Source organism: Electrona antarctica (genome assembly GCF_951216825.1).
Source record: "Electrona antarctica genome assembly, chromosome: 3".
Lineage (NCBI taxonomy): Eukaryota > Metazoa > Chordata > Actinopteri > Myctophiformes > Myctophidae > Electrona > Electrona antarctica.
In genome coordinates this window covers 44577711-44605192 of record NC_136808.1, presented here as the reverse complement: position 1 = coordinate 44605192, position 27482 = coordinate 44577711, and the positions used below count along the sequence as shown (strand labels likewise).

General features: G+C 43.2%; 1 protein-coding gene across 2 annotated transcripts in view; it reads left to right on the top strand.

Moving 5' to 3' along the window:
* Positions 1–27482, top strand: part of gpc5a (glypican 5a) — a 112285-nt gene that overhangs the window by 13023 nt on the left and 71780 nt on the right. For both annotated transcript variants that reach the window (XM_079496555.1, XM_079496554.1), the window contains exons 3-6: positions 18461–18921; positions 19024–19257; positions 21230–21363; positions 22089–22214. In XM_079496555.1, coding sequence (XP_079352681.1) covers positions 18461–18921; positions 19024–19257; positions 21230–21363; positions 22089–22214 — 955 coding nt within the window. The remainder of the gene's footprint in view (positions 1–18460; positions 18922–19023; positions 19258–21229; positions 21364–22088; positions 22215–27482) is intronic.

The window sequence follows — 27482 nt, the reverse complement described above, 5'->3', positions numbered from 1 at the left end:
TCTCTTCTCTTTTCTTGCCCGGGTGCTGAATCATTGTCTCCAGCTGCATCAAATAAAGACGCCTAATTGAAGGCCTTGCACATAACAAATGGGCACATTAGCCTTCCCCTTTTAACTCCTTCTCCTTCCTCCCCATGGTTGTAAATGCACAGCATACTGTATGTACTCTCTGTTGTTTCTCAAATTAGAGTGCAGGCTGTCAATCGCTTGCAGACTACCAGTAAATTAGATGTTTTTGTCTTCACCCCCCATCGTTCCTACTAGCTCTCCCTCTTTCCTCTACCCCACTGTAGTGCGTGTGTGACAAATAAATAGAAACCTTTCTTTCTTTCTTTCTTTCTTTCTAAAAACAGACCTCGGTTCCAATGGATCCAATGTAGTTATTATTCAGTCACAACTTGCGCTTGTTAATACTTTTAATTGCTTATAGAACAAACTGACAGACCTAGCCACTTTCAAGCTGGTGTCCCTATTTTGGTTATAGGTGAAAGGTTTTCCAAACTTTTCAACAATAGCTAAAATAACAGATAAGCATCATATAAGCACATGATACATCATAATGCAACAAGAAAAAAACAACAACCTGAAAAATAACTCATCTGCCCGACAGCAGCAACAATGATTTTCAACATGTTTTGTGGCTGCACTGGCTCTCTTCCATGGGAATTAGTGGAAGGAAACCTCAGGATGCCTTCTATCACACGAGAGAAGTCAAATAACCATCCACCCTCATTAATTCAGCATCGCTGAGCCCTGCCTAGATGGGAAGACACATTAAATACACAAATTGTGTTTCTTTTATGTCGTCACTTGAACAGCGTAACAATCCTTTTGTACTTTGGTCTTAAGATCTGGGAGAGTGCTTTGCCAGGCATTTGTGTCCCTCCGTGCTTCCCATACATATGATTCCACACTTAGTTCCTCCTCATAATGGAAGGACAGAGCGTCTTCTTGACTAATTGCTTAGGCTTTGTAAAATCTGAATGGTTGCATAGTACAATGCCATGTGGGTGGTTCCCCGCCTCTGCCAGTCTGCTTTCTGTCCTTCGGTCTCTCATTCCCTCTTAAATTGTATTCTCTCTGCTGTGTCTCTCTCTCTCTCTCTTTCTCTCTCTCTCTCTCTCTCTCTCTCTCTTTCTCTCTCTCTCTCTCTCTCTCTCTCTCTCTCTCTCTCTACCAGGCTACTTGAGCAAGGCACTGAACCAACAACTGCTCCATATTGGACCTGCTCAGTGATGTTTGTGTGTACTGCCTAACATGATTGTCACTGTCACAGGGTCCTTTAATAAATGTTGGGAAAACAATAGTGTATTAGTCTTATCCTTAACACACTATTACTCTTTGGATAAAAAGATAAATAGTTACAGATATTATAGTATATTCATATACAGAGTTAAGGGTTGAATAATAGAAAAGAAGCACAAGGCATTTTGCTTTGAGCAAGAAATTATATTGAGGGGACAGGAAAGAACTGAGTTTGATTTGGTGTTTTTAGTCAGTCTGTCATTTGTCTACCCAATTTTAGACTTTAGGGCAGTTTCTATGTAGCCAAATGTGTTAAAACAATGGATGAAATACAAAGAAAGTAAATTGTGTGTGGTAGTTGTGGTGGAGGTACTGTACAGTATGTGTGAGGTACTCTTTAAATAGAAGCCTGTATTTATTAAGTCAGTGGTTGATTCAAATTCAGTTCAGAAGAGAAGCTCCGATTTCTCTCTATTCCATCATAGCAGATCTAAGTGTTGCCTCTGAGACACATTGTTGTTTTGCAGAAAATACATATGGCTTAAACATTTTTATTTCATGGCGAATATTTGGTCTCAACTAGGCTTAAATATACAACAGGAGTTGTAGATGGTACATTTTGAACAAAGACGGATAATGAGATGTGACAAACCTAAAATAGCACTGCATCACTGACCCAGTGTTCTCTTCCAGTAAAGTTTCTATATTGGTCACAAATTGGCTACTTGTCTCAGTTAGGGAAAGTTTCTTGCCTTTTATAGGACTCTACTTTTACATACATGTTGATGTTGGTTTCCTTATATTTAGGGATGCCCGGTTAATCTGTAGCATAATCGGAATTGGCCATATCGGAATGGTCTCAAAATAATACAGATTATTTAATCTGTTTACACCAGCAAAAAATAAATAAAAAATCTGCATTTAATGTGTGTACTCATCTCATTCAGTAGTCATTCAGTTGTGAAAACAGACACTTGGAAAAGTATTATGCTATTTATTGATTGATTGAATACTTTATTAACAGGCTTTGGGCCAAGCCCCTATAGGGCTTAGGCTTGTTTCCATTGTGGTCTTCTGTATCGGAATCTGTCAGAATCGGCCCTGCAATGACCCTGCAAATAATCGGAGATCGGATATTGGTCATAATATCATAATCGTGCTAGGAGCAGCACTCCTAGGAAAGCAGGACTTTTAGATTCTAGTTCCCCTTGTTTATGAGAGGTGCAACCACTCCTATAGACAGCTATGTGTGTCGCTGGCTGGCTGTGTTCCTGGGTCTGAGCACGGAAATAGCATATTTTCACCACCAAGCGTTTTGGACGTGGGGTGGCTCGCCGGAACCGGCCCGGCCCGGCCCCCTGGGCACGTTCCTGGGGGTCTGTATGTTCCAGGGAACCCCCTGTGTCCCTGGCTGTGTCCCTGGGTCTGAGCACGGAAATAGCATATTTTCACCACCAAGCGTTTTGGACGCGGAGTGGCTCGTCGGAAACCGGCCCGGCCCCCTGGGCACGTTCCTGGGGGTCTGGATGTTCCGGGGACCCCCGGGGACCCCCACACAGAGTTTTACTTGTTGTCATAACAACAATACCCAGTTCTACACAGCATTAATGACATGGATTAATTGATTTATCACAATGTATTTCTTTGTGCCTAGAAAGCATACATTGAAATGATCATTCAAATTAGTTTTTCATGACACTATTTTGGAAATATGTTTGCGAGCCTTATTCATTTGTTCATGCTAACCTCTGTAGAGGTAGCCTATGCATTTTTTTTACAGCAATGATTTATATCAGGAACAGATTATATGCATAAGCTTTCTACAACACCATAAAATTGACTTGCGATGATATACTGTATACTGTCTTAAATTTGAGAACATTAACAAGGTGTTGTATTATAGCAGCACTGTTCTGGCTCCTGTGTTGTTTCACCTCTACTTGTGACCCCCTCTGGGAGAATAAATCCATCTTAGCTTTTGTTGGAGAGGGAGAGTGGTGCCAGCGATGGTGGCACCGTGGCAGGGATGAAGAGATAATAAAGCGTTTGCGAGATCAAATTGCTGAAGTCAGTGGATATGTTGTCATCTTTCAACCCATTTAGCTTCTTAATCAGGATAAGCTCTTGAAACAACGGGTAATAATGATTCTAAATGGTACTGTCAGCTTGCCAGGCCTGCGTTGACTGTTAGTACCACAGATATAAGTGTAAACATAACATTATTTTCAGTAACGACTTGATTGTTTATTGTTATATTTCATAGTGTTTCATGGCCGATCCACAGTGGCCATGAAATCCATTCTAACCTGCTCTCTGGTTTTTTGTGTGAGATGCAGAAATGCAGACCTTTCATTTAGTCAACACTCTTTGTCCATCAGGTCTACAGCCGTGCCTCCTTTGTTGTCACTTCTTACAAGAGGAGGGTGCGCATGTGCGTGTGCGTGTGCGTGTGCGTGTGTGTGTGTGAGAGAGAGAGAGAGAGAGAGAGAGAGAGAGAGAGAGAGAGAGAGAGAGAGAGAGAGAGCGACTGCCCACCAGCTTGGGCCTCCTCGAGATTCCCACAGAAATGGGCATGGCTTTGTGATTCAAGTCCGGACAGTTTATCCAAGGGAGGACAGAGAGCAAGAAAGGAAGGAGCGAAAGAATGAGAGAATGATGGAGAGAAAGTTGGGCGGTTGCCAGACTCTATTGAAAGTCTTTCCACAGCGTTTGAAGTTAGAGGATGAGGATTTAGAGTGAAGCTTGGATTATTCAGAGTCAATACCCTGCAACAATCCGGCCTTTTGGGCTGCTGCAGTGAAACAATGTCGCCGGTCTAACCACAACAATTCTGTTTTTCCTCCTGCCAACAGCTACTGTATTAGACGTACTAGCTAGCTTAGCACTTTCTAATCCTGGGACCATTCTCTTGAGCTAATTACATGTACGTGGTCAAAAACAAAGCAATAACATAAGCAATAACCATTTTTTAAATAAAAAAATATACACACACACACACACACACACACACACACACACACACACACACACACACACACACACACACACACACACACACACACACACACACACACACACACACCTAACATGTTTACATACAGCTGGTTCCTACAGGTCAGTTCACACTCTAGTGTAAATATTGAATCTTTCCTTAGACTTAGAGTGTGGGTGGACAGATAGCAAGCACACATGGCCAGTTGCCCCATAGCATGAATCTATGTACCGGTATGTATGTGTGTGTGTGTGCCGCGTGTGTGTGTGTGTGTGTGGGTGTGTGTGTGTGTGTGTGTGTGAGTGTGCATGCATGCAGTGAGCCCCTGTTACGCTACCTCTTTTTTCCATCTGTCTACGTTTCTTAGGGGGCAATAGGGCACATGTCAGAAATCGCACGCACGCACGCACGCACGCACGCACGCACGCACGCACGCACGCACGCACGCACGCACGCACGCACACACAAACACACACACACACACACACACACACACACACACACACACACACACACACACACACACACACACACACACACACACACACACACACACACACACACTAACACTACCCTACTCTGCTGTACTGCATACACATGCGCTTTAAAAATACAATCACTTGTCAGCACTTTACATTGTGTGCCCATTTGAATTGGAGATTTATTGCTGCTGGCTGTCGTCTTCCGGCCATATACTCAAGATTAGATTATAGACAGCAGCACGCTTATACATAGGAACTCTGTCTTTATTTCTATTTGTGCTTTTCCCTTTAAGAGATTTACTCTACATTGTGCTTAGCTGTGCAGTGAAGTGAAGTGTATGGTAATCCAACATCTCATGTCATGTCTGTGCAGAGAGATTCTCACTGTGTAGCGTTGCTGTCAAGTTGAAACCTTTGTATTTCAACTTTTTATGTTTTTTTCCACAATTTTCTTTTTGTCCTACTTCACTCAAGAGTTTAAAAAGTATCATATAGCTATATAATTAAATATAATTGATCTAAGCGATTTTCCGGTGCCACTGTTCAGGGTGGGACAATGTCAGGTCTGTAATTGAATCGAATTGAATTGAATTGAATCGATCAGCTATTTTTAGCGAGTCTATTTGTGTGTTTTATAAATATTTAACCAAGAATGAAGTGTATTAACAAGAGCTAACACACCCGACAGTGACGATATGTATTATATTTATTAGTAGCAATGACAGGCGCACTAAGGCTCAGTGGTGTTTTGAGCAATCTCAAGATTCTCAACAACACAGTGCTCATAAAAATGTAATCTACAAAGTAAAGTCCTGAGTGTTAATTTCATTGAGGAGGCTCTCCTATTTACACAGAGTCCATTTTTACCCAAAATCCTATTAGTAACACTATATCAAATCACTGCTGGAGATGAATAGAATGTTACTAGTGAAAACATAACAGAACGTGGCGGCTTGACGTAGTATACACTTAACAAGAACATAGGAACAATTCAGCACCCTTAATACCGTATCTCAGTTCAATCTTTTCATCTTGTTTTAATTTTCAGTTCACCATGCAGCACCATAAGCATATTACTTTTTGTGGGACCATTTGGGGTAATTTAGGTTTCTCCGTTTTACCGTGGCTGTCCGGAGAACAGAAATCACTTATTCTGTTTAGCCCTGAAGGAAGGAAGCATTTCCTAAGTAAGGAAGGAGTCTCCGGGGATTAGGGTGTAGTCGTCTAGGCGATGAAATCCTAAACACACCAAAGCCCATGGTCTGCTTCTTCCCTTTCCTCCTGTCCTCTCAGACATCTTGTCCCTCTCATAGCAGATATAATGACATAATTGTCCTCTTTTAGCATTAGCATCCGGGCACAAGTGACAGATGTGCTGTATTTTGTTATCTGCAGGTTCTTCTGCAGGTTTTTCCAGAATAAAGCATAATTCAGACTTTTTGCCGTACGAAAAAGATTTTCAAATGAAAGTTTCACCCTTTTGTGAAAAGTGAAAGTGAAAGTTTCACTTGAAGATCAGGTTTATTTATTTATTTTGTCAAGCAAAACAAAAAATTGCAAAGTATATATCAGGCTTCAAGTCACATTTGGCCCATGGAAATATCCTGCATTTTCCCTTCAGTCGGTTCGTCTGAGTCTAGTTTCACTCAACGTAACATGGGACTCGTACACTGCACAGCAACTACGGTGGCTGACTGTAATTAGAAATTAAATTTTCATCAACAAACCAGTGCACCTCTTTTGTAGGTTGGTCATTGGAGACAAATTAGACAGCTGTAGGGTATCCATTTGAATATAATGTAATTATCCAATTCATCAAAGTATAATCACTGACGCACTGTGTTCCTCAGGCCGTCTATTCAAGTCTTGACAGCCCTCTTGACTCCCCCACTAGTGGCTGGCTAGTAACAGCTCCCTGAGGGCAGCCATAGGAATCCCTGAACAACTTCACACAGAGTCGCCTTTGAAAGCCTGTGAAAGGTTTATTATGACATTAGGATTTGACTTTGACTCTGGCACTTAAAGCTGTGTCTCTCTCTCTCTCTCTCTCTCTCTCTCTCTCTCTCTCTCTCTCTCTCTCTCTCTCTCTCTCTCATTTTCGACTGGGGTAACCAGTCCTACATTTAGCTGCCAAAAAGTTGCGTTTGTACACCAAAATATATCATATTATTTTACACAGTGGTGGAAAAAGTACTAAAATATTTTACTTAAGCTAAGTATCGATACTGCAATTTAGAAATACAAGTAAGTTCAGTATTCAAAATGTACTTGCACTTAAAAGTTCAAAAGTATTGGCATGAAAATGTACTTAAAGTACCAAAAGTAAAAGTATACTCATAAGAAAGTTTTCAAGTTTATAATAAAATGTATAAAAAAAGCTTTGAAAATCAGTGTTTTGAGCCACTGGCGGTCAACCTGACCTTCAGGCTCTTTGACATTTTGGAGCCCTCTTTGAGATAGCACCCCTCCTGAGAGTCCGGGCCTCTGTCACTGGCGCCCGTGTCCATGATGATATACCGGACGGAGGTTCCAGTGAATGCCTCCTGTAAGGCTGTGTGGCATTCCCAGGGCTGTCCATGAGCAATATAAGCGGTTGCTTAGGGCCACCAGAATCCTAGGGCCAGGACCTGGGGGCAGTCCTTATGTGTCAGCTGGTGTAAGGGGCTGCAAGCTGCAATATCTTACATGAACCTACGATAAACTAAAGCAGCACAGCTCTCTCTTCTGGGTGATTGGCCAGTGACTTTAGTTGTGTCAGTCATGACCCCTTCCCCGCCTGACAGCGGTGGCTATCAGGGACCCCCAGTACTGCCAGCAGTGAACACTCAGGGAAGGCTAGTAACAGCTGGTGTTGAGGTTGAATGGCAACAGCAGTAGAAATCGCGGATTTTCCGCATTGTGGCGTGTCACTGACTGCTGGCGAACTTGGGGCTTCCCTAGCACCTTCTGGCCAGTAGGGGATCTGGAGATGGAGGGTCGAATTTCTCGGTTGACGACATGATGGGATTTTTTCCCCCATTTTTTTCCAATGTACTGATTCATTAAGTAAATGTCACTAAAAGGATGTGTCAAATGATTCGTTCACCAGTTTGTTCAGTGTTTTTACTCCAATGAGGATTGAGGAATGGTGGAATGTCTTATTAGCCATTCAAAATTGGCATTTGCAACTGTAATGACAGATCTATTCAGGACGTGGCCAAGTTAACTTCGAAGAACTATATACATTTGAATGAATGAATCACTGACTAGTCAGCCTGCTGAGTGTGGGGCAACCCTGAATGTCTCTTTGTGTAGTGGTATGTCAACTCAACTCTCACATCACAGGTTTACAAGTTTAAAAAGTGTGTGAAATGACACTTTAACATACAAGCACCATCGCTGTAGTTAAACAAACAGTCAAATGGATCAGAAATCAACATGACAATGTGAATTGTTTGATGCTATCTATTATTACTGTGGGGTTTTTCACCTCATCTCAAACTGTTTTTCACCAAAACCAACAATACTCTGTTTCACCAACACCCCTACAAGTCTATCATTGTGCCTGAGTTCTGTTTTTATGTTTCACAAAGCACATGCTGTGTGCGTCTCATGTGCATGGCCAAACACCACAACCGCCCACGCACGCACGCACGCACGCACGCACGCACGCACGCACGCACGCACGCACGCACGCACGCACACGCACACACACACACACACACGCACACGCACACGCACACGCACACACAGACACAGACACAGACACACACACACACACACACACACACACACACACACACACACACACACACACACACACACACACACACACACAGCAGACACACACACACACAGACACAGACGCACACACACACACACACAGGTAACCAGTGCTGGTTTTGCAGCAGAGTGAATATGAAAGACCCCCTGTTTATAGTGGAACGGTTGAGTTCAGTATACCTGTTTATAGTGGAACGGTTGAGTTCAGTATACCTGCCTGCTCTGATCTACTGTGTAAATCAGCCAGTTGGCAACAAGTGAAACGCGCGTGCAATTCTGTGCATGCGTGCTTGCATGTTTGTGTTTGTGTCTGTGTGTGCGCGTGCCTGCACAGTGCACACACACACACACACACACACACACACACACATGCGTATAGGACATAACAAAATAGATAGTTTGGGAAGTGTATACTGCCAAAGCCAACAGTCCTTTATCAGCCCAGACTTTAGACCTTTGTATGCAACAGCACCAACAGCACCACATACAGCAGTGGACTCTCTCACTAGTAAGCAGAAATGGTGCCTGTAAGGTAAAAAAACAAAAGGCCAAACAAAATTCCCTTCCATCTTTAATAAAGGGCTCATTGTTTTGTAACACAGAGGTTTTGCAGGAGTGTGTCTCAGAGAAGGGAGGGTTAACTCGGGGCCACAGGACTGTGATTTATTCATGGATGCTTTCAGTTGGGAAGAAAAAGTGAACTCTTAAATGCAATCAATAGCCACTTTTACACTATACCAATTAATGATCAAAATGTGGAAATTCTGTGAATCTCGGAATCTACATAGAAACATAATTGATGTCTCCAATGTGGATCTTGGACTTCAGTGACATAGTAACCCATGACATATCTATGACATATTACCATGTGCGCTGTTCGTAATGTCCGTTCGACCAAAGCCAACTACCGAGTGGACCTATGTATATGTTGCTTTATATGCTGATGTATTTAGACAGAGGAGAGGATACGTTTCAGAGTTTTATCTCTGAAAGTTGTGTCTGCATTAGAAAAGCAAAAAAGGTTTTATCTGCAGATTCTGGTCGTGTAGTACTGTAGTAGGTATATGAACAGTGGTAGAAGAAGTACTCCGATTTTGGACTTAAATAAAAGTTACCACAGTGTAAAAATCTTTCTTCATTCAAATTACAAAAATTATGGCATCAAAATATCATCATTCATCATTTTTCGACCGCGGTCGAGATCGTGGATTTCACAATATTATGCCAGACTTCCCGGTCCTTCATGGCCATCCCCAGTTCCTGCTTACTGATGCCTGTGTCCCTAGCGATGACATCAGGGAACGCCAGTTTTCTACCTCTGGTCTGCTTTGAGGCAGGACTCCAGAGAAGAAGGGAAGATTGTCAGCTCTATCAAAATATACTTAAAGTACCAAAGTAAAAGTCCTCAAATGTTTTTGAAAATAGCCGATCTGCAAGCTCACAACGCGTAGCAATCGTCTATTTTCGAATAGACTTAAGTAGTACAGTACTTGAGCAGTATTCCACTGCTGATGAAGCAGGTCCGACGAGAATCAAATGATGTGTGACAGATGACAGATCACAAACTGTCTCTTGTTGTTGTCTCGGTCTCTCCCTGCCTGGCCCTCGTGTTGCTCCTGAAGGCTTAAGGCCTCACTCACACTGATGCAACATGCATACAACATTTGTCTTGTGTCTTGTCCGTGTTTAATGGCCGCCCCCCAATGCATTTCCAATGGAAGTCACATGGTTTGACAAAACATTTTTGTTTGATGGCTGTGTTGTGCCCCCCTCCCCCGCATCAAACAAAAATGTTTTGTCAAACCATGTGACTTCCATTGGAAATGCATTGGGGCGGCCATTAAACACGGACAAGACACTTGTAAGACAAATGTTGTATGCATGTTGCAACAGTGTGAGTGAGGCCTTAGAGTCAATATTTGAGGATCAGGTTGCAGCTCTCCAATACTTCAAATAGCTCAGAGTTCCACTGAGATGGCTGACATGGCCTTTAATATGCTGTTCAGGAAAAGAAGGTGGGTGGGTCAAGAAAGCAAGGCACAAGTGCTTCTTGTAATCTTGTAAGAGAGAAGCTTGTGTGTGTGTGTGTGTGTGTGTGTGTGTGTGTGTGTGTGTGTGTGTGTGTGTGTGTGTGTGTGTGTGTGTGTGTGTGTGTGTGTGTGTGCAAGTGCGCGGGGTGGGGCACAAGTGTATGTAGCTAGGGTTAGGGCTGTAGTACATTTTCATTTAATACGCATTTAATGCTTACTGTTTTATGTTCTGTGGCATATATGTTCTGTATCTTCTTTGTGTCATCTGGCTTGTGAAGCGGTAGTCAGGTATGGATATAGTGTTCATAATGCACTGCACTTTCTGAAGCTGTTTGTGTGTGGACAGCAGCCTGCTTTTCTCACTGCCTAGTGCCTACCAACACCATGTACCCCTTTCAGCATATCCAGACATTTTCAAACCTGTGTATGACATAAGATCAAAATGGCCATTCTACATGCCTTTTCTTCTACTATACTACCTTTTCTTAGATATTTGTTCTCTATTTTTCTCTCTTTCTCCTTTGGTATGGTGGTCTAGGGTATGGTGGTACCCTACCTAGACCACCATATAGGGACATAACAGTGTGATACCCTCTAGCATTAGCCTGACACTCAGTCTGAATTTTCATTTCGTTTCACTTCATTATTCAATGATGAATTAATTTGAATTGCCAGAACATATTTTTTTTAATGGCCGTGGGTAGCTGGAGCTAGCCTGGTAGAACCACTCCCCCTGCTGGACAACATTTGCATTCTGCCAGAAGGGAGAGTCTGGTCTCTCTGGGGAGAGATGTACTAGCGGCCGCTAAAGGCGGGATCAACGCGAGACTGATGACATATTGAAGCTGTGCCACAGCGCAAATGTAAACACAACCTAACAAGACTACAACTCAAAATTATTATAGAGATATCAGATTTTTGTCCCGCTGCTTCCGGTTCATCGTTTCGGCTTGAGAGAGCCCAGATGCAGGCAGGAGGAGGGAACTTGTGAACTCAATACTGCCGCAATCTGGCAGAGTCAGGTTAAGCTGAAGCTGGGGCCAGGCTACTCTAGCATAGCAATAGCATGAACATAGTACAATATTTGTCTTGAGACTATAGCCTGGCCAAGGATTTCTATGATCGAGCACAGCTTTATTGCAGTGTAAAATGAAATTTGCTTAACATTTTCAGATGTGAACACTTTCTCTTACGTCTCAAACACAAGCCTATACCATAAGAAGGAAAAGAAAAGGATGTTCATACACAATAATTAGTGAGGCATTATAACTGCCTGTAGCATCGCCTATCGCTGCTTCTTATACATGCAGTAAAAGGTTTATTTTGTTATTCTGTAGAATGTGTTGAGGGGCTGTTAGGCTAACTAAGTATGACACAGCTTCAGGTTGGTTGCCTGAGACACAGTTATGCCATGAGATTACCCTAATTTATTGGACTGACGCGACATATGGAAAGGCAAATTATTTAATTGTGAAGAGAAAATAGTAACTCATGCTCTGATGAATTAAGTACAATGGACCACAATGGAAGCTTTTTGTCTGTTTTGACTCACTCTGTGTACAGCATACTTGGTTGGTGACTATACCTCCCATACGATCCTGTGAAGAACTGACTTCCATTGTGTTGATTGAAGTCATAGAGGCCCTGACTTTGCTGTGGCCTATCAGATGTCACTGGATGGATCTCTCTTGTGGTTCACTCAACTTCACTGCCATTCAAAGCAGATGAATCACATTAATAAAAGCTGTGTTTGTGTTCCTCTGAGGTTGACTCGTTGGCATCAGAATGCTTTGAACCTGGAAGTACAGAAGCACCAAAGAAAGGTTTAGATTTTTAACAACATCAAACACATTATAGAGTTCTTGTCATGTGCATCTCAACAAGCTCTCTTAATGTTTTCATCCCTACCTGCTTGTGATAGAAATCAGCTCGCCCTGTGTTGCTGGGGTTACTTCACTGACACCGCATCGCTTTGCGATGTCAATCATCATGTTCAGGTTTCGGTACCCAGCATTACTCGGGTTATTACGTGAGTGAATCCCCCCCTTCTCTCTCTCTCCCCTGTCCCCTGCCCCCCCCCCCCTCTCTCCCCTGTCCCCCCCCCCTCTCTCTCCCCCCCTGCCCCCCACCTCTCTCTCTCTCCCCTGTCCCCTGTCCCCCCCTTCTCTCTCTCTCTCCCCTGTCCCCTGTCCCCCCCTTCTCTCTCTCTCCCCTGTCCCCTGTCCCCCCCTTCTCTCTCTCTCCCCTGTCCCCTGTCCCCCCCTTCTCTCTCTCTCTCCCCTGTCCCCTGTCCCCCCCTCCTCTCTCTCTCTCCCCTGTCCCCTGTCTCCCCCCTCTCTCTCTCCCCTGCCCCCCCCTCTCTCCAGCTTTATTTTATTGTTTTATCTTGATTGTTTTGTTCCACTTTTGCTTTGGCAATGTTTTCTCATGCCAATAAAGCTCATTTGAATTTAATTGAATTTAATTGAGAGAGGGGGGAGACTCACCCTTGGTCCTTTGCAGTCTATTTGAAGAGGCCTTAAGCTACAAATATTCACCTTCCTTCTCATTGGGTCAGTCAGGCTGCTGACTGACCCAATGCCTCAGTGACCTTCTCATTGGGTCAGTCAGGCTGCTGACTGACCCAATGCCTCAGTGACCTTCTCATTGGGTCAGTCAGGCTGCTGACTGGCCCAATGCCTCAGTGACCTTCTCATTGGGTCAGTCAGGCTGCTGAGACCCAATGCCTAAGTGACACATATGTTTCAACAAGCATACATACAAGCGACTGTGTGTGCGCAAGCCGCCAAAGCCGGCACGAGAGAGAGAGAGATCACTCACAGATGGGAATAGTCTGGGAATGCAGAATGGGCAGAATAGGCAATGTTCATGTATTGTAAAGCTTGGAGGTTTTAACAAAGAGATCTGATGTGCTGTTTTGCAGTTTCCTAACAATTTAAACTGCCTTAATGATGAATGAAAATGTTCTTTTACAATGACAGTGGAAAGGAAAGGTATGTTATGTCGATCCACCTTTACACCCAATAGCACATTGTAGTAGTAGGATTATAGTTGATTAAAGCCACATACTTTCTATGTAGGAAAATGTAAGTGCCACTCCGCCACACAAACCTTTGTTTGTGTGAGGAATTATCCATTTACAGAATGCATTACGAAAAGTTATGAACCATTTGTCAGGAGTGTGGGTGACAGGCTGACAGCTGCTTCTGCCTCACACTGATTAGCCTGGCATAGCCTGTGTGATTTCTGGTCTATGGCGGGTGCCGGTCGAAAACAGGCGTTGGATCCTATTGGTTCACCGATCTGAACACCTGCCACTCCCCTCCCCTCCCCTCCACACTTAGAAAACAGCGGAGAACACTGACTGACGTCACCTCAAGGGGTTAAAAAAGGTTATTGGTTAGCGAAATACAAGGAAGTGGGCTTCCTATTCCAGATTTTCCAATGGGTTTCCCCAGGCCTTTCTTTTGGAGCCGAATGCGAACGGAAATAAAAGCCTGGGTACCGAGGCTACACACTGATCAATTGTATACAGTCCTAGAGTCCACATAGATATTTTACATTAATGCACCACTAAATAAATACAGCCATGCTACAATGAAAGGTGTCGCTCTCTGGTGGACAAAAACAGTATTTCCACGCCTGTCCTCGAAGACTGCATCTAAACTGTGACATGAATCATGAGGCTGTTCCTTTTTTCCATTTCTTTGCTTATTACCAGAAGCCTTGACCTTACCATAACTCACCACCGGATGAATTGCTTCTGTTAGTTAACTGGATCATCCTTCAGTATGGAAAATGAGAGCTGCGGCAATTAAGGAAGAAAGGAAGACAATTGGAGAGGATTGAAAAGCTTTTTAGACATGGAGGGGAATGCTCAGCTACTGTAGAATTAAATCGAAAGGGCTTTGGGATTGTTGTAAAATGACCTAATACATCTGAATTATGGCCAAGATTCCAAGCATTAAAACATCAGCTGTCAGTTTATTAGGTATGATGTAGCATGGTACCATGCAATGGGGTTGTGGGGTTGTGGATTGATGTATATATTAGAAGACCCTTTTAGTGTGATTGATACTGTCTCCCTAATTGAAAGCCATAGATGTTTTAGGTAGTCCCTTAACAATTGCATTTTAGGATCATCTCTCCAGACAAATTGGTTCAGATGTCATTGTTCTGGTAAATGAAGTCATATTGTATGTGGTCAACGTCTTTAATGGATTTTCTAATGTTTTCTATTTTTATACCATTTCAGTTGTTATTTTGACGAACCAACCAACAGGCACACACGCACGTACGCATGCACACACATTTCCCTGATGAGGCAGTGTCAGTGAGCTGTCGACAGAGACCACTTGGAGACACCAGATGTTGCTAGGGTGTTCGACAGCTCTTCATGAAGCTTGTATTCTCTCGAGACAAGACTGTTGACTAACGTCAAATTCAAGGAAAAGAGGGTGCTGTTTTTCCTTTGTTTTGCTTTTGCCCATGGGTTCCCAGATTGTGTAGGGTGTATAGTAGATAGCATAAGAAGCAGTCTGCTGGACCTCCATTTTAAATTTCATCATATACATTACAGAGATATGTATTTAAAACATCTGGTGTTTTCTCTGGTTGAACATTTCAAAGTACCGAAGACAAATGCTTAATATGGGTTCAGGACAGGTTATTTCAGATTAGTCTACAAGGAATTCTTTGAGGAATGAAATTTAATATTGTGGACCCACCAAACCAATCCAAATCTTCCGCCACGCATCGAGCAACCGGAGGTCCACAACATACCAACAACACTTCAATTATATATAAAAAATAAACTAAAATTAGGATTATCTTAATGGCGATATGCATTATGCAGTCACATATGGGGGATATACTCAAATATCAAGCTGATTTTAGCTGTCAGCTACAAACAACAAGCGCTTATATTTTCCACTCTAAGCTGGGTAGTGGCTTTTAAGGTGAAAATGACGATTAAATTGGATACAGCATGGTTTACTTATAAGAGTTGTCTTTAGGGTAGAATTAAAGAGGAATGTTTGGCTCACTTAAAAAAATTAGATTAAGAGTTTTTGGTTATAAGTACTTTGATACACTTCACTGTGTGTCCCCTAGTTAGTACCTTTATTCATCTCCCACCCCCACTTTCTCTTTTTCTCGAGGCTCACCCTGGAGTCTGACTTCTGGCACAAGTCTGCAAGCAATTTACCTCCTCGGCTCACTTCCTCTTTTTGGTGCAAAGTAATTTATTAATACTGCTGAGACGGCTAACTGTTCTTCATGATGCTGTTCCTCCATTAATGCACAAAGTACCATACCGGCATCGATACAATCACAGCTTCAGTCATATATCGTACATTATAGGTAGGGTGATTTTCTTTGGTTAAAATATGTGTTAAATGGCTCTATTCTGATAGCACTCATTGCTTTTGTCTCCTTGTCTCTCCAGCTCTTTATTAAATAGAAATTTCAGGTCGGGATACCAATTTTCTCCAATCAGGATAGAGCACTCAGACAGGGTACAGATTAAACAAGTGAAATTGGAAGTGATGACACAAACAAATGATTAGACAAAATTGGAACTGAAAAAAAAAAACTATAAAAAAATTAATCTGATAAATGGGTCGTTGTGTTGCAAACTGTTCTTTAGGTGGTAGTGGTTTGTTTTTCTCTGGTGTGACTATTTCAGTGTGGTTTCCTTCCCTAAATCCTAAATGTTTCTCTCACTCCCTATATCACCCCCTTCTCTTGAACACTCCATCAAAAGGACATATTTTCTATTTTTTATTTATTATTTACCAAGTAATGTTCTGTTGGAGCTTGGAGGACACAATCTTGTCTCTCCTGCTGGTGCCTTGTGTGTAAAGTTCTGTCTGCTTGAGGTGGACTGCCTGCAGGCATGCCAAACTATCCTCTGTTGAGCCTTCAAGATCCCCTCACCAGGGGGGCATTCGCTCACGGTCAATCTCTCCGACTCACTGCATACACTGTAAATCTGGAGTGTCATTTTCATTTTAAATGTACCCTTATGGGTCTATTTTTACACATTCACGGTTAAATGAATACTCTGTATTTAACTGCGTAATATACTGTTCTCAACATCTTAAACCCCCTACTGAGTGGCGCCCCTCCTCAGACCCCCCTATAGGCGGCTCTGAGCTTTCACCCTGGCCACTGCCCTACAACCCATGACAAGCACATGATGGTGTGGGAATTGCCATGGCTTTTGGTTTTAATACTGCAGAAGAAAATGCATGAGACATTCTGTTTTGGTGCCCCTGTCCCCCCCAGTATAATACTATGTAATGTAGCTACACAACCTCATTTACAGTATTCTGTTAACCCCTATAGTAACGAAATGACACTGGGCATGTATTAGAATCTGTGATGTGACAATAAAGCTGATTCTGATACTCCTCTTGACCAAGTCCAAGTCAAGGAATTTGACTTGGTCAATTGGTCTCAGACATAGAAGAAAAACGTATATGCAACAGGTAAGAGTGAAAAGTATCAAATATAAGGATGGTATTATAAAGTGAGAAAATATGTATCAATCAAATCAAATCAAATCAAACTTTATTTATAGAGCACATTTACAAAGACCAGAAGGTCAACCAAAGTGCTTTTACTATGATCTGGCTGCAAACCAATTTCCCGCAAAGGACAATAAAGCTAACCTTGAACCTTGAACCTTGAACACGATCATAAAACAAGCATACAATCAACACAAATAGCATAGTAAAAACAACATCGAAGCAACACAAGTATTTAGACAGGTTAATTAGGTCAAACAACATTGAAAGCCAGGGAGAAGAGATGTGTTTTAAGCAAAGACTTAAAAGCCTCTAAGGAGCGGGCAGACTGTACATTGTAGCAGTTCACTCAGAGGAAAGTTCATTATGTCTATTCCAACATTCTGTCTAATCTCCAACCCAAATCAGCTTTACACTTGGTCCAGATTTGCTGGTGGCCAGTTGGAAGTGTATTTTCTGATCCTGCCTTAGTAGCTTTCATAGTCCTGCTGTGAACATTAATGCTGCCTGCTGCTGGATGTTGGATCTCTATCCCCCACTGTTTAGTTGCACGCACGCACGCACGCACGCACGCACGCACGCACGCACGCACACACACACACACACACACAGCCGGATATTGCCTATAGAGCTGAATACACTTCTGTGGAAATGTCCTTGTGCCTTATGTGGCTGATACAGTTGCCTGTTGCCTTTATTTGACCTGATATTTGCACAAAAACACCTTTTGTGTCAAATGCAGCTCCGCAAAAACATGCCAGACAGACTTATTTGAAGTTGTTAGTAATAGCTTGAGCCTTCGCTCAAGAGTGCATTTGTTGGATGTTGTACTTGAAAGTGAAGCTTTCGTCTTGGGAAAGCAATTTGTTTGTGTGGATGTGAAGGCACCTGTGAGGCACAGAGAGTCGTAACAAGAGAGCAGAGGAGGTGACTGGGATGATGTCCTTATACCTGTGAAGAATGACTGTATGAAGGCTCACCGGTTTATCTCAATCTCCTTTCTCAGCTCTCTCTCAGCCTATATTATTCTCCCTTCATACCTTTCTCTCTTCAGACCTCCCTCTTTTCATAGCATCTGCAGCCCCCTCCCCTACCCGTGCTGGCTAGATATGAAGATGTCAGGATTCGCTACAGGCAATTTCTCCTTTCTATCTTCTCCACAGCAGGCGCTACACAGGGGGCTGCAGGCTTCTCTTCTCTTCTCTTCTCTTCTCTTCTCTTCTCTTCTCTTCTCTTCTCTTCTCTTCTCTTCTCTTCTCTTCTCTTCTCTTCTCTTCTCTTCTCTTCTCTCTTCTTGCTGCTTTATTCCTCCTTGTTTTAACTGTATTGCTTTATTAGAAGCAATGGAGATCATATATATATTTCAGTAATCTAAGCACCCCACTGATGCCCCATCTCCTTCCACTCCCCGCTCCACAGATACCTTTGAACTTCTGATGAAGCGGGCAGAGAATCACACCAACGCCCTCCTCCAGGAGTCCTACCGTCATATGGCAGGCCAGGCCTCCGGCCCTGTGCGGGAGCTGTTCACGGACATCAGTCTCTTTCTCCTGGGTTCGGAGCTCAGTGTGGATGACCTGGTGCAGCGGTTCTTCAGCGCTCTCTTTCCATTGGTCTACAACCACCTGATCAACCCTGGCCTGACTGACATCGCACCAGGTTATGCAGAATGCGTACGGTCGTCAAGCCGTGACTTGAGGCCCTTTGGTGCAACGCCTGGCATCCTGGCCAATCAAATTGCTCGTTCTGGAGTTTCGGGGAAGCTCCTGCTGCAGTCGCTGCATCTTGGCATTGAGGTCATAAACACCACTGACCACCTACAGTTCAGCCGTGAGTGCAGGCGTGCCCTGCTCAAGATGCAGTATTGTCCTCACTGCCAGGTATGAAGACTTGTCACATGCATTCTGTATGATAACAAATAAACGATATTACCAGGTTTTCCCCCATTTAAATATGATCCTATACTGTGATTCTGTCCACAGGGCCTAACCCAGTCTAAGCCCTGCATGGGCTACTGCCTCAATGTCATGCGAGGCTGTCTGGCAAGCATGGCAGAGATTGATGCCCACTGGAGAGAGTTTGTCCGCTCACTGGAAGGCTTGTCAGCACGAATGCAGGGAGCACAGGACTTAGAGCAAGTACTTCTGGGAGTTCACGTGCTACTTCATGACGCCGTTGAACATGCTCAGAAGAATGGGCCCCGCCTCTCAGCACAGGTCAAATGTTTCATTTTCAGAGTTTTTTGTCTTCAGTTAAATATTGATGTGGAGGGAGACTTGTGTTTATTGTGAGAATAAATAATTGTGTAGGCCAGCAGTTCAAGTGGTGATATGTCCATTCCATACTGTCAGGGAGGTATGTGGTGTAGTGTCCATGCATAAATGGCTTGAAATTGAATATATCATGCTAAACTCAAGCAGACCAGAGCTCTCCAGAAATACATCCCTGTGGGCAGCTCAAAGCCAGTCAGAGACTCAGTGGTCAAGCTACTCGCCAGAGCAGGACTCGGATCCGGGCCCAGTCTGCAGCAAAGATTGTGCATTGCTCATCCCACAAAACTGCAGTTGGATAGAACAGACATTCCACTGTCTGACTTGGTAATTCTCCTACTACAGGATAAAATGTTGGTTATGGAATTGCTATGGTGTCGTGAACCGCAGCAATACAGTGTTGTGGGCTTTGATGACTACATAAGGTACAGTATGATGATTCTCAGATGTTTGGGCAGAAGAAAAAAATCACACCTGTGTGAAGTGAGGGGCGCTAATATATTAAAGTCTAACTCATGTTGATTAGGTGATGTAATGGTGATGTAAAACAAACGGTGCAAACACAAACATTAAACGCCATTAACAAAAGAGACAATATGACATAAACGATACATTATGACATAAATTATCCTTTCATTGTCAATGCGTTTACCGAACAAACTTTGAACTAAAGACAAACATTAAACCTGTGTATATCACACCTGTGTGAAGTGACAGTGAGGGGCACTCTTATCATCATACATCATCATACATCATCTCATCCCGGCCAATCACAATTTGCGTCCTCACTTTTCCGTCTTCACTTTTCTGCCCTCACTTTAGCTTCAATCAAATCATTGCAATGGGGTGATCAGCCAATCACAGGCCAATCTTCACACAAACCCGGAAAGCTGGGCATAGGAGGGGCTAGCGCTAGCTCAAAAAAGCGGGTGTCAATTATCTAATGTAATCCTGGGCTATATATACACTCCCTCTATCAACCTGGGAAGAGCAACGGACTGACTTCATGCTTCCTTCAATGCATGAGGAGTCCAAGCCGCTTCTTTTCACCTGACAGGGGGGATTCATTTTTAATTTAGACCACAATATCACAGTGATTAGCCAGCTACAAAAGTACAAAATGAAGTACAAATTCTGACCACAGGTACAAACAAACACAATTCACCCATATATAGGGCCCGTCACTAGGAACATAATGGCCTGTGTATACAGTATGCATTTTTATGCAGTTTATTTACACTCTGGTTCTATCCAACTCACCCAACGGGCTTTTCCAACTCTAGTCTAGAATATCTCATTCTATGTATACCACATACAGATAATGAATTCTTTATAATGTGCCATTGTTTTGTGCACAATTCATAGATCATCATAAAACAACAGTCTGCTCAGGAAAGTACTAGTACTGCTCAATCTTTGCTGCGCTGACAATGTACTTTGGCTCTGTAGCTCCATCTAGTGGATGGCCACTGCCACTACTACTTGGACCGCTGAATGGTGCCATTCAGAGATCTGTGACTCACACTCCAAACAATGAAGCAGAGATTAAATATGACATGTGAGATCACACTTATTGCTGTGTCATGGTGGCTTGATGGCTGGGGTATCGGAGGAGACTCGTGGCCATCTTCACCCTCCCAATGACCTACTGTGGGGGTTAGCAGGGATGGACCACTCGTAGAGAGGCAGGGGAGCTGGGAATTGGCTTATTATCAAATTGGGAAATGAAGGGCTGTAAAACAATATATGTAAAAATATAAGGGAGTATGCAGGACAAATTAATCTGAATTGTTATTAGAAAGTTGTCATTCCGTATATATGAATAAGAGCAAATGATTTATTTGGTTTGTATTTTGTTGATTTATGAAAAAATATATAGATTCTGATGTTTCTTTCCTTTGTGCTCTTTGGGTAACAGGTACATAAATTGTGTGGAACCCCAACCAGAAAACCTGCACAGGTTGTCGGTGTACAGAATGGCATCCGCAGAGAATCCATCCCTCTTAAAGCTACCCTCCCAGAGACTGGGGACTCCCTTGCTGTCAAGAGGAAGTAAGTAGAGCAAAAACTTTCCCTTTTTTCACAGGTATTGGATTGGTAGTGGGACTCCAACCCAAGTCCCAAGTGGGACTTATTGTGCTTATTGGATTTATAATTTTCAAATTAGATCATCAGCTCATTATAGCAAGTCTATTCAGCTAAATTGTTCAGGGGGCCACATTGACAGATTGATTGATTGATTGATAGAATTACAGTACATTTCAAGTACAACTCAATACAAAAAAAACTGTTAACAGTGAGTGGACGACACCATAAAGCATTACACTTGTTTACAATAGGGTCCACCATTTTCAATTCATCAAAACATTAAGAGACGTACGAATATACACAACTATATAGTCAAAACAGGAAATCATCATAGAGGAGGTAAAAAGGGAAAATAAACATATTCAGTGAGGGGGAAAAGGGGTGGGTGGGGGATTCAGATTTTACGGGGGCCAGTTTCAAATTGCAGCCGTCCGTAGGTGCCCTTTGAGAGCAGTTTTGAAGGAGTCAAGGGATTTGCATGTCTTAATGACTGTTGGTAGGGCGTTCCACATTTTGGTGGCATAGGAGCGGAATGAATTTAGACCCTTGTTTGTGCCGAATCTGGGCGAAAGAAAGAAAGCCAGGGGACCGGGGGCCGGACTGCCTCCCCAGTCGAATAGCCCTGCATTATAGCTTTACTGCAGTAATGGTATAATTCTTTAATGCTGGTTGTGTGTGTATTTTTGCAGGGAGTTTCTGAACAGTCTCCGCCTCTACCGTACATACTATGGTGGCCTGTCAGATCAGCTGTGTGTGAGTGAGCTGGCCTCTGGGGATGGACTGTCCTGCTGGAATGGAGCTGATATTGTCAAGAGGTTAGATTTGAAAACATTTAACATCAATTATTTTTGGTTAGAGACAATTTATGACTTTGCCGCACGCACGCACGCACGCACGCACGCACGCACGCACGCACGCACACACACACACACACATTCCCCTGCTCATATGTCCTAGCTGCCTCCACAAATTAGCTGACACTGATGGAGAATTCATCCATAGATCTTTGATACAAATGAGTGTGAACCGGAGCCGACAAGCAAGCCTCTTTCATAGTATTAGATGGCGTCCTTGTCTGATTGCATCACAGCATCTCTGCCTTAAGCTTGATTCATACTTTGTTGCATGGCGGTGTTCCTCGTCGAAAATTCCCGGACTACAAGCTCACAACGTACTGTGAATGTGACCCGCTGTGAACTTGTAGGTCTGCAATGTTCGCTGTGCGACCGACCGACCATAAATGAGGCTTTACCTGTGCTGTCATCACTCAAGGACTTCCTCATATATCCTCAGTCGGTGGTATTTCCTCCAAAGTGTCAGCTCCTGTCAGCGCCACTTGGAATGACAGGTGGGCCTATATTTCAAAGTGAGTGGGGTTTGGAGTCACCATATTGGGTTAGGGTCCACCAGTAAAAGATGACAGGTCTATTGATATGGCTTTCACAGCTGTTATGAAGGAGGGGGTGGGCAAGGTCTGTAGTGTCACTCCCACCCTTCTTGAAGCCCTATTCTACTCGATACATGGTGAAATTTAGAGTGTTTATTTGAGAGCGACTCTCAGAGTCAAATCAACATTTTACTGTACTACACAACTGCTGGCAAAAATGTCTTATTGCCACCATTGCCACCATTTTAACATTGCCCTATTATATCGTGACTATACCGGTAATTCATTATATAGATATGCGGTTTTCATTTTTCTTTCTTCACAGAATCAAAGGTGTTATGGATGATACACCAGGATCCTGGATGGCTTGATTCTAGGCTTAAATTAATTGATATTTTTGTAAATCTCTATGGGAAAAATGAATGGCAGATTGTTCAGTGGGTCCAGAAAACCATGCCCACTGCTATGCTCTAGGGCAGTGGTCCCCAACGTTTTTCGCCGTGCACCCCCTGTTACTTCCTGATCTAGCTGATGCACCCCCCAATGCTCAGTCTTGTTGTATTTGGCCGAAAATGATACATTTTTGAGTGGTGCAAACCACTCCAACAACTGGCTTTGTACCCGTGTACCTGTGTACCCGTGTTTGTTCGTACCAAAAAAACGAGCATGGTTACTATGGTTAGCACTGAGTGGTGTGTGACGTCACTGCACCACTCAGTTCACACGGGTGTGATTTTTTTACATGATTATTGCAAAGAGTGTCAGTGCACTGAGAGACATGCAGCTGCTGTATGCTCCCACAGCTGCTCTATACATCTCCTTACAGCAGTGTTTTACCGGATTTTGCCATTTGTGTTAAATAACACCATAAAACCGCCATTAGCCTTTTCATGTCACGCACCCCCTAGAGGGCATTCGCGCACCACAAGGGGTGCACCACAGTGTGGGAACCACTGCTCTAGGGCATTGCAGTGGGCGTGGGACTATAAAGTCTATAGTCAAGTGATCAAGACGGATCCGTCCGATTTTCCCTATTTTATCCTAACATTTCTGGCCCAGAATAACCTACCTGACCTGGTGGAAAAGTGCTCAGAGGAGCACTTTTTATAGTTATATTGTTCATTCCCCCTTTTATGCCACGTAAACAAATTCATCGTCATAAAAAATATATAACCTAATGGATCTAATCTGTAGCTAAATTTGTAACCAACACACCAACATAGTCAGTGCAAAATTGTTGCATCACAACAACGGATTCATTTTGTCCACTGCCATTGGTGTCCACGATCGGCAGTCAATGAGGCAAATATGGTCGATACCGAAACGTGTGCCTATATATTATCTTTGCATCCCTATTAAATAGTAAGTCTCTCATCGTCTTTATTAAAAAGATTTTAGATCAGAAGGGACATTAAGATGTATCCATACTGTCAAGCAGAAACAGACAGTATATAGACAATAATATGTCAGAATCCCCCAGAACAAAGTTCCACAGTATTCACATTAGAAATGCCTTTAATGTGCAAATTATGAGCGTGTGTAAATAAGTACACAATAGGCACACATTAATAGTACACAGTATGTCTCCTGTTGTTCTTGTTGTTTATCCCATTTTGGGTGGGAACCCCTTTTGGTGTTTTAAAGCATTGTGTTACACTTTAGCTATTGAAAAACAGCAGATCTACAAACTCATAGCGCGCCACCGAGTGCCGCGCTATGAACTTGTAGGTCTGCTATTTTTGAAAAATCGTGAAAATGTCTTTTGAATATATATTATTACAGAGTGAACATTTTAACTCAAATCTTTGCTTCTGGAACAACATATTTTCAGATGGGGGGGCGGAGGCATATTACATATATTTTTTGGGGTCCTTGACATGAAATATTGAGCACCACTGATACAGAAACGTGAGGTTTTTCAGAAAACTGTCAGGATTTAAAAGACATTTTTAAAAATTCTATGTCTATTTTATCCTTGTTGTTTTCTTGTTGAGGAGGGATTTTCCATTACCAAGGAATGAGCCCATGCGGTGGGGAGAACAGAGACATTGTGTTGGAGAACTGCAGAGGCAGGTTAGCAGGCAGCAAACTGTCAATCAACTCTGCCAGGTGTCCCAGGGAGTTTGTTTTATAGACTTGGGCTGTGTCTTCTTAGTTCTACAACTTTTCTTCCTCTCTGCATCTTTCCTTCGTATAGGCAGTAACATGAAGAGTCTCGGGCAGATGTCCATGTTGTGCTTTGTCTTTGACAACTTCTATTTGTTTAGGACAAATTTTACACTACATTGTATGGCGATGTCGTGCCTTACGACAGATATACAAGCTCACATTGTGACACATCATGGCACATCACACCAGGCTGTGAGCTACCGCATGCTTGATACTGTACACAGCACACCCATGTCACGCGGCAAAAATAGCAGATCTACAAGTGCAGCGGCAGCGCTTGTACTGTAGATCTGCTAGTTTGTGTAGGCTTTTGGCAGCACCAAGATCAGAGGGAGAGGAAAAAAACCGAGAACGCAGAGCAGACGATTGAGATGCGTTCCTGCGGCTTAGTTGATTTCCTGTCGAGCTTACAGCCCTGTGTTGATTTCTATTAGCCCAGAAGCCTACATTACAGGCCTTGACGTCTACACAGGCTCAGACGAAGCCAATAAATAACCTCCTGCCTGCGGGTCATAACCCGACACCCATAGGGAGGGAGCGCAATGAAACACACTGCCGGCTGACGGCTGATTTACAGAAGCATGCAGAGGCTTCAGAGACCTGAAACGATTGGTTCAGAGTGCCTGTGTGTGCGTGCGTGTGTGAGCGTGTGTGTGTGTGTGTGTGTGTGTGTGTGTGTGTGTGTGTGTGTGTGTGTGTGTGTGTGTGTGTGTGTGTGTGTGTGTGTGTGTGTGTGTGTGTGTGTGTGTGTGTGTGTGTGTGTGTGTGTGTGTGTGTGTGTGTGTGTGTGTGTGTGTGTGTGTGTGAGTAGCTCTTTGTGTGCACTGCAGCAAATTGTTTTTTGGTTCTTAAAGTCGTATCGAGTCTGCACCAGAGCTTTAGTATTTGTTTTTCTTAATATAGGGGACGAAAAGAAAACATGCCAAAGGAGCCAGAGGGATTAAGGTAGATTTTGTGCACATCCACATATGGGTCCATGGTAAACAAAGAGATAAAGGGCAATCCGATAAGATCAAAGACAAGAGTGCAAACCCTGTAAAACCCATAGTGTTCATTTAACTCTGAGAGTGTAATGTTTATTTATGGGAGGAACACGTTCTCTGTTTCTCTTGAGTTTGACTTTCATGCCTTCGTTGAACATATTAAATGGTCTAAAAATGTCCTCTGGACTGGACAGTTGTAGAGATGACATGAAATGTGTATGACCTTTTGGTTGGGGACGATGTCCCTGTCAGAGCAGAAAAGGTTAGCACGTTCCCACATGTTCATGTCCACCTCTGCCTTGGATACTCATGGAATAGCTGGCAGAGGTTGCCATCAGCTGCCTACTCTATCACCACACTCACACACACACACACACACACACACACACACACACACACACACACACACACACACACACACACACACACACACACACACACACACACACACACACACACACACACTCATTTTTGAGTGGTGCAACCACTCCCTTACGGAGCTATGTGTGTGGCTGGGTGGCTGGCTGGGTGGGTGGGTGCGTCTGAGCACGAAAACAGCATGGTTGTTTTTCACCACCTGACACACACAAACACACACACGCACATATTAACTGTATATATGGTGATTTCGGGTGTACCAGTACAGTACAGTGACAGTACAGTACAGTAGAGGGTACAGTAGAGGGACATGTGTTTGGTCCGACTAGTCATTGGTCCGAAAAACGACAACCCACCTCAAACCCTAACCTAACCACAACCGCAAGCACGGGAGCAGGCGCTAGTCCGAGGTGCGGACGCATGTCGAACCAATGCTCCGTCGGACCATAGTATGCCTCCCGCTATCACCAGGAGGGTTGTATGGTGTTGTTAAAAAGCCACAGCCTCAACAAGTGTGATGCCATGTTTTATTCATGATCATCTCTGGTGGGGGGGCCCTGTAATTCATCCCCACCTGCAATCTGTCTCGCGGCTGCTAGTGCACACCAGGTGTCTGGTGGTCTGTTTATATTTTCAAAGTGCCTCTTTCTAATTGGGTTAACACATTTTTTATTTTCATTTTCCTGATAATAAGGTAACTGACCTTGTGTGCCGTTTGAATTTAATATGCAATCTGCTGCTCAGGAGATGAAAACATTCAATAATATGTCTCTTAGAGAGAGACTGGTCTGCATGTGGAGCTTATTCTTTAATGACCCACCCTTTAACACTGGATTGACAGTCTTAGCCTTCCATTGTATTGCACGACTATAGAAACATACAATGCCTCTGTGTCCAGATATTTATTCAGGGAATATGGGTCAGCTTCAGTTGTATGCTATTCAGTTCTGTTGTACTGTAGCCTACTGTACTGTACTGTACTGTACTGTACTGTACTGTACTGTACTGTACTGTACTGTACTGTACTGTACTGTACTGTACTGTACTGTACTGTACTGTACTGTACTCTTGTTCTATTTTATTCTGTTCCATATTGTTCTATTATGTTCTGTTTCGTTCTATTTTATTCTCTTCTGTTTTTGTGCTGTTCTGATTCCTTGCGGAGG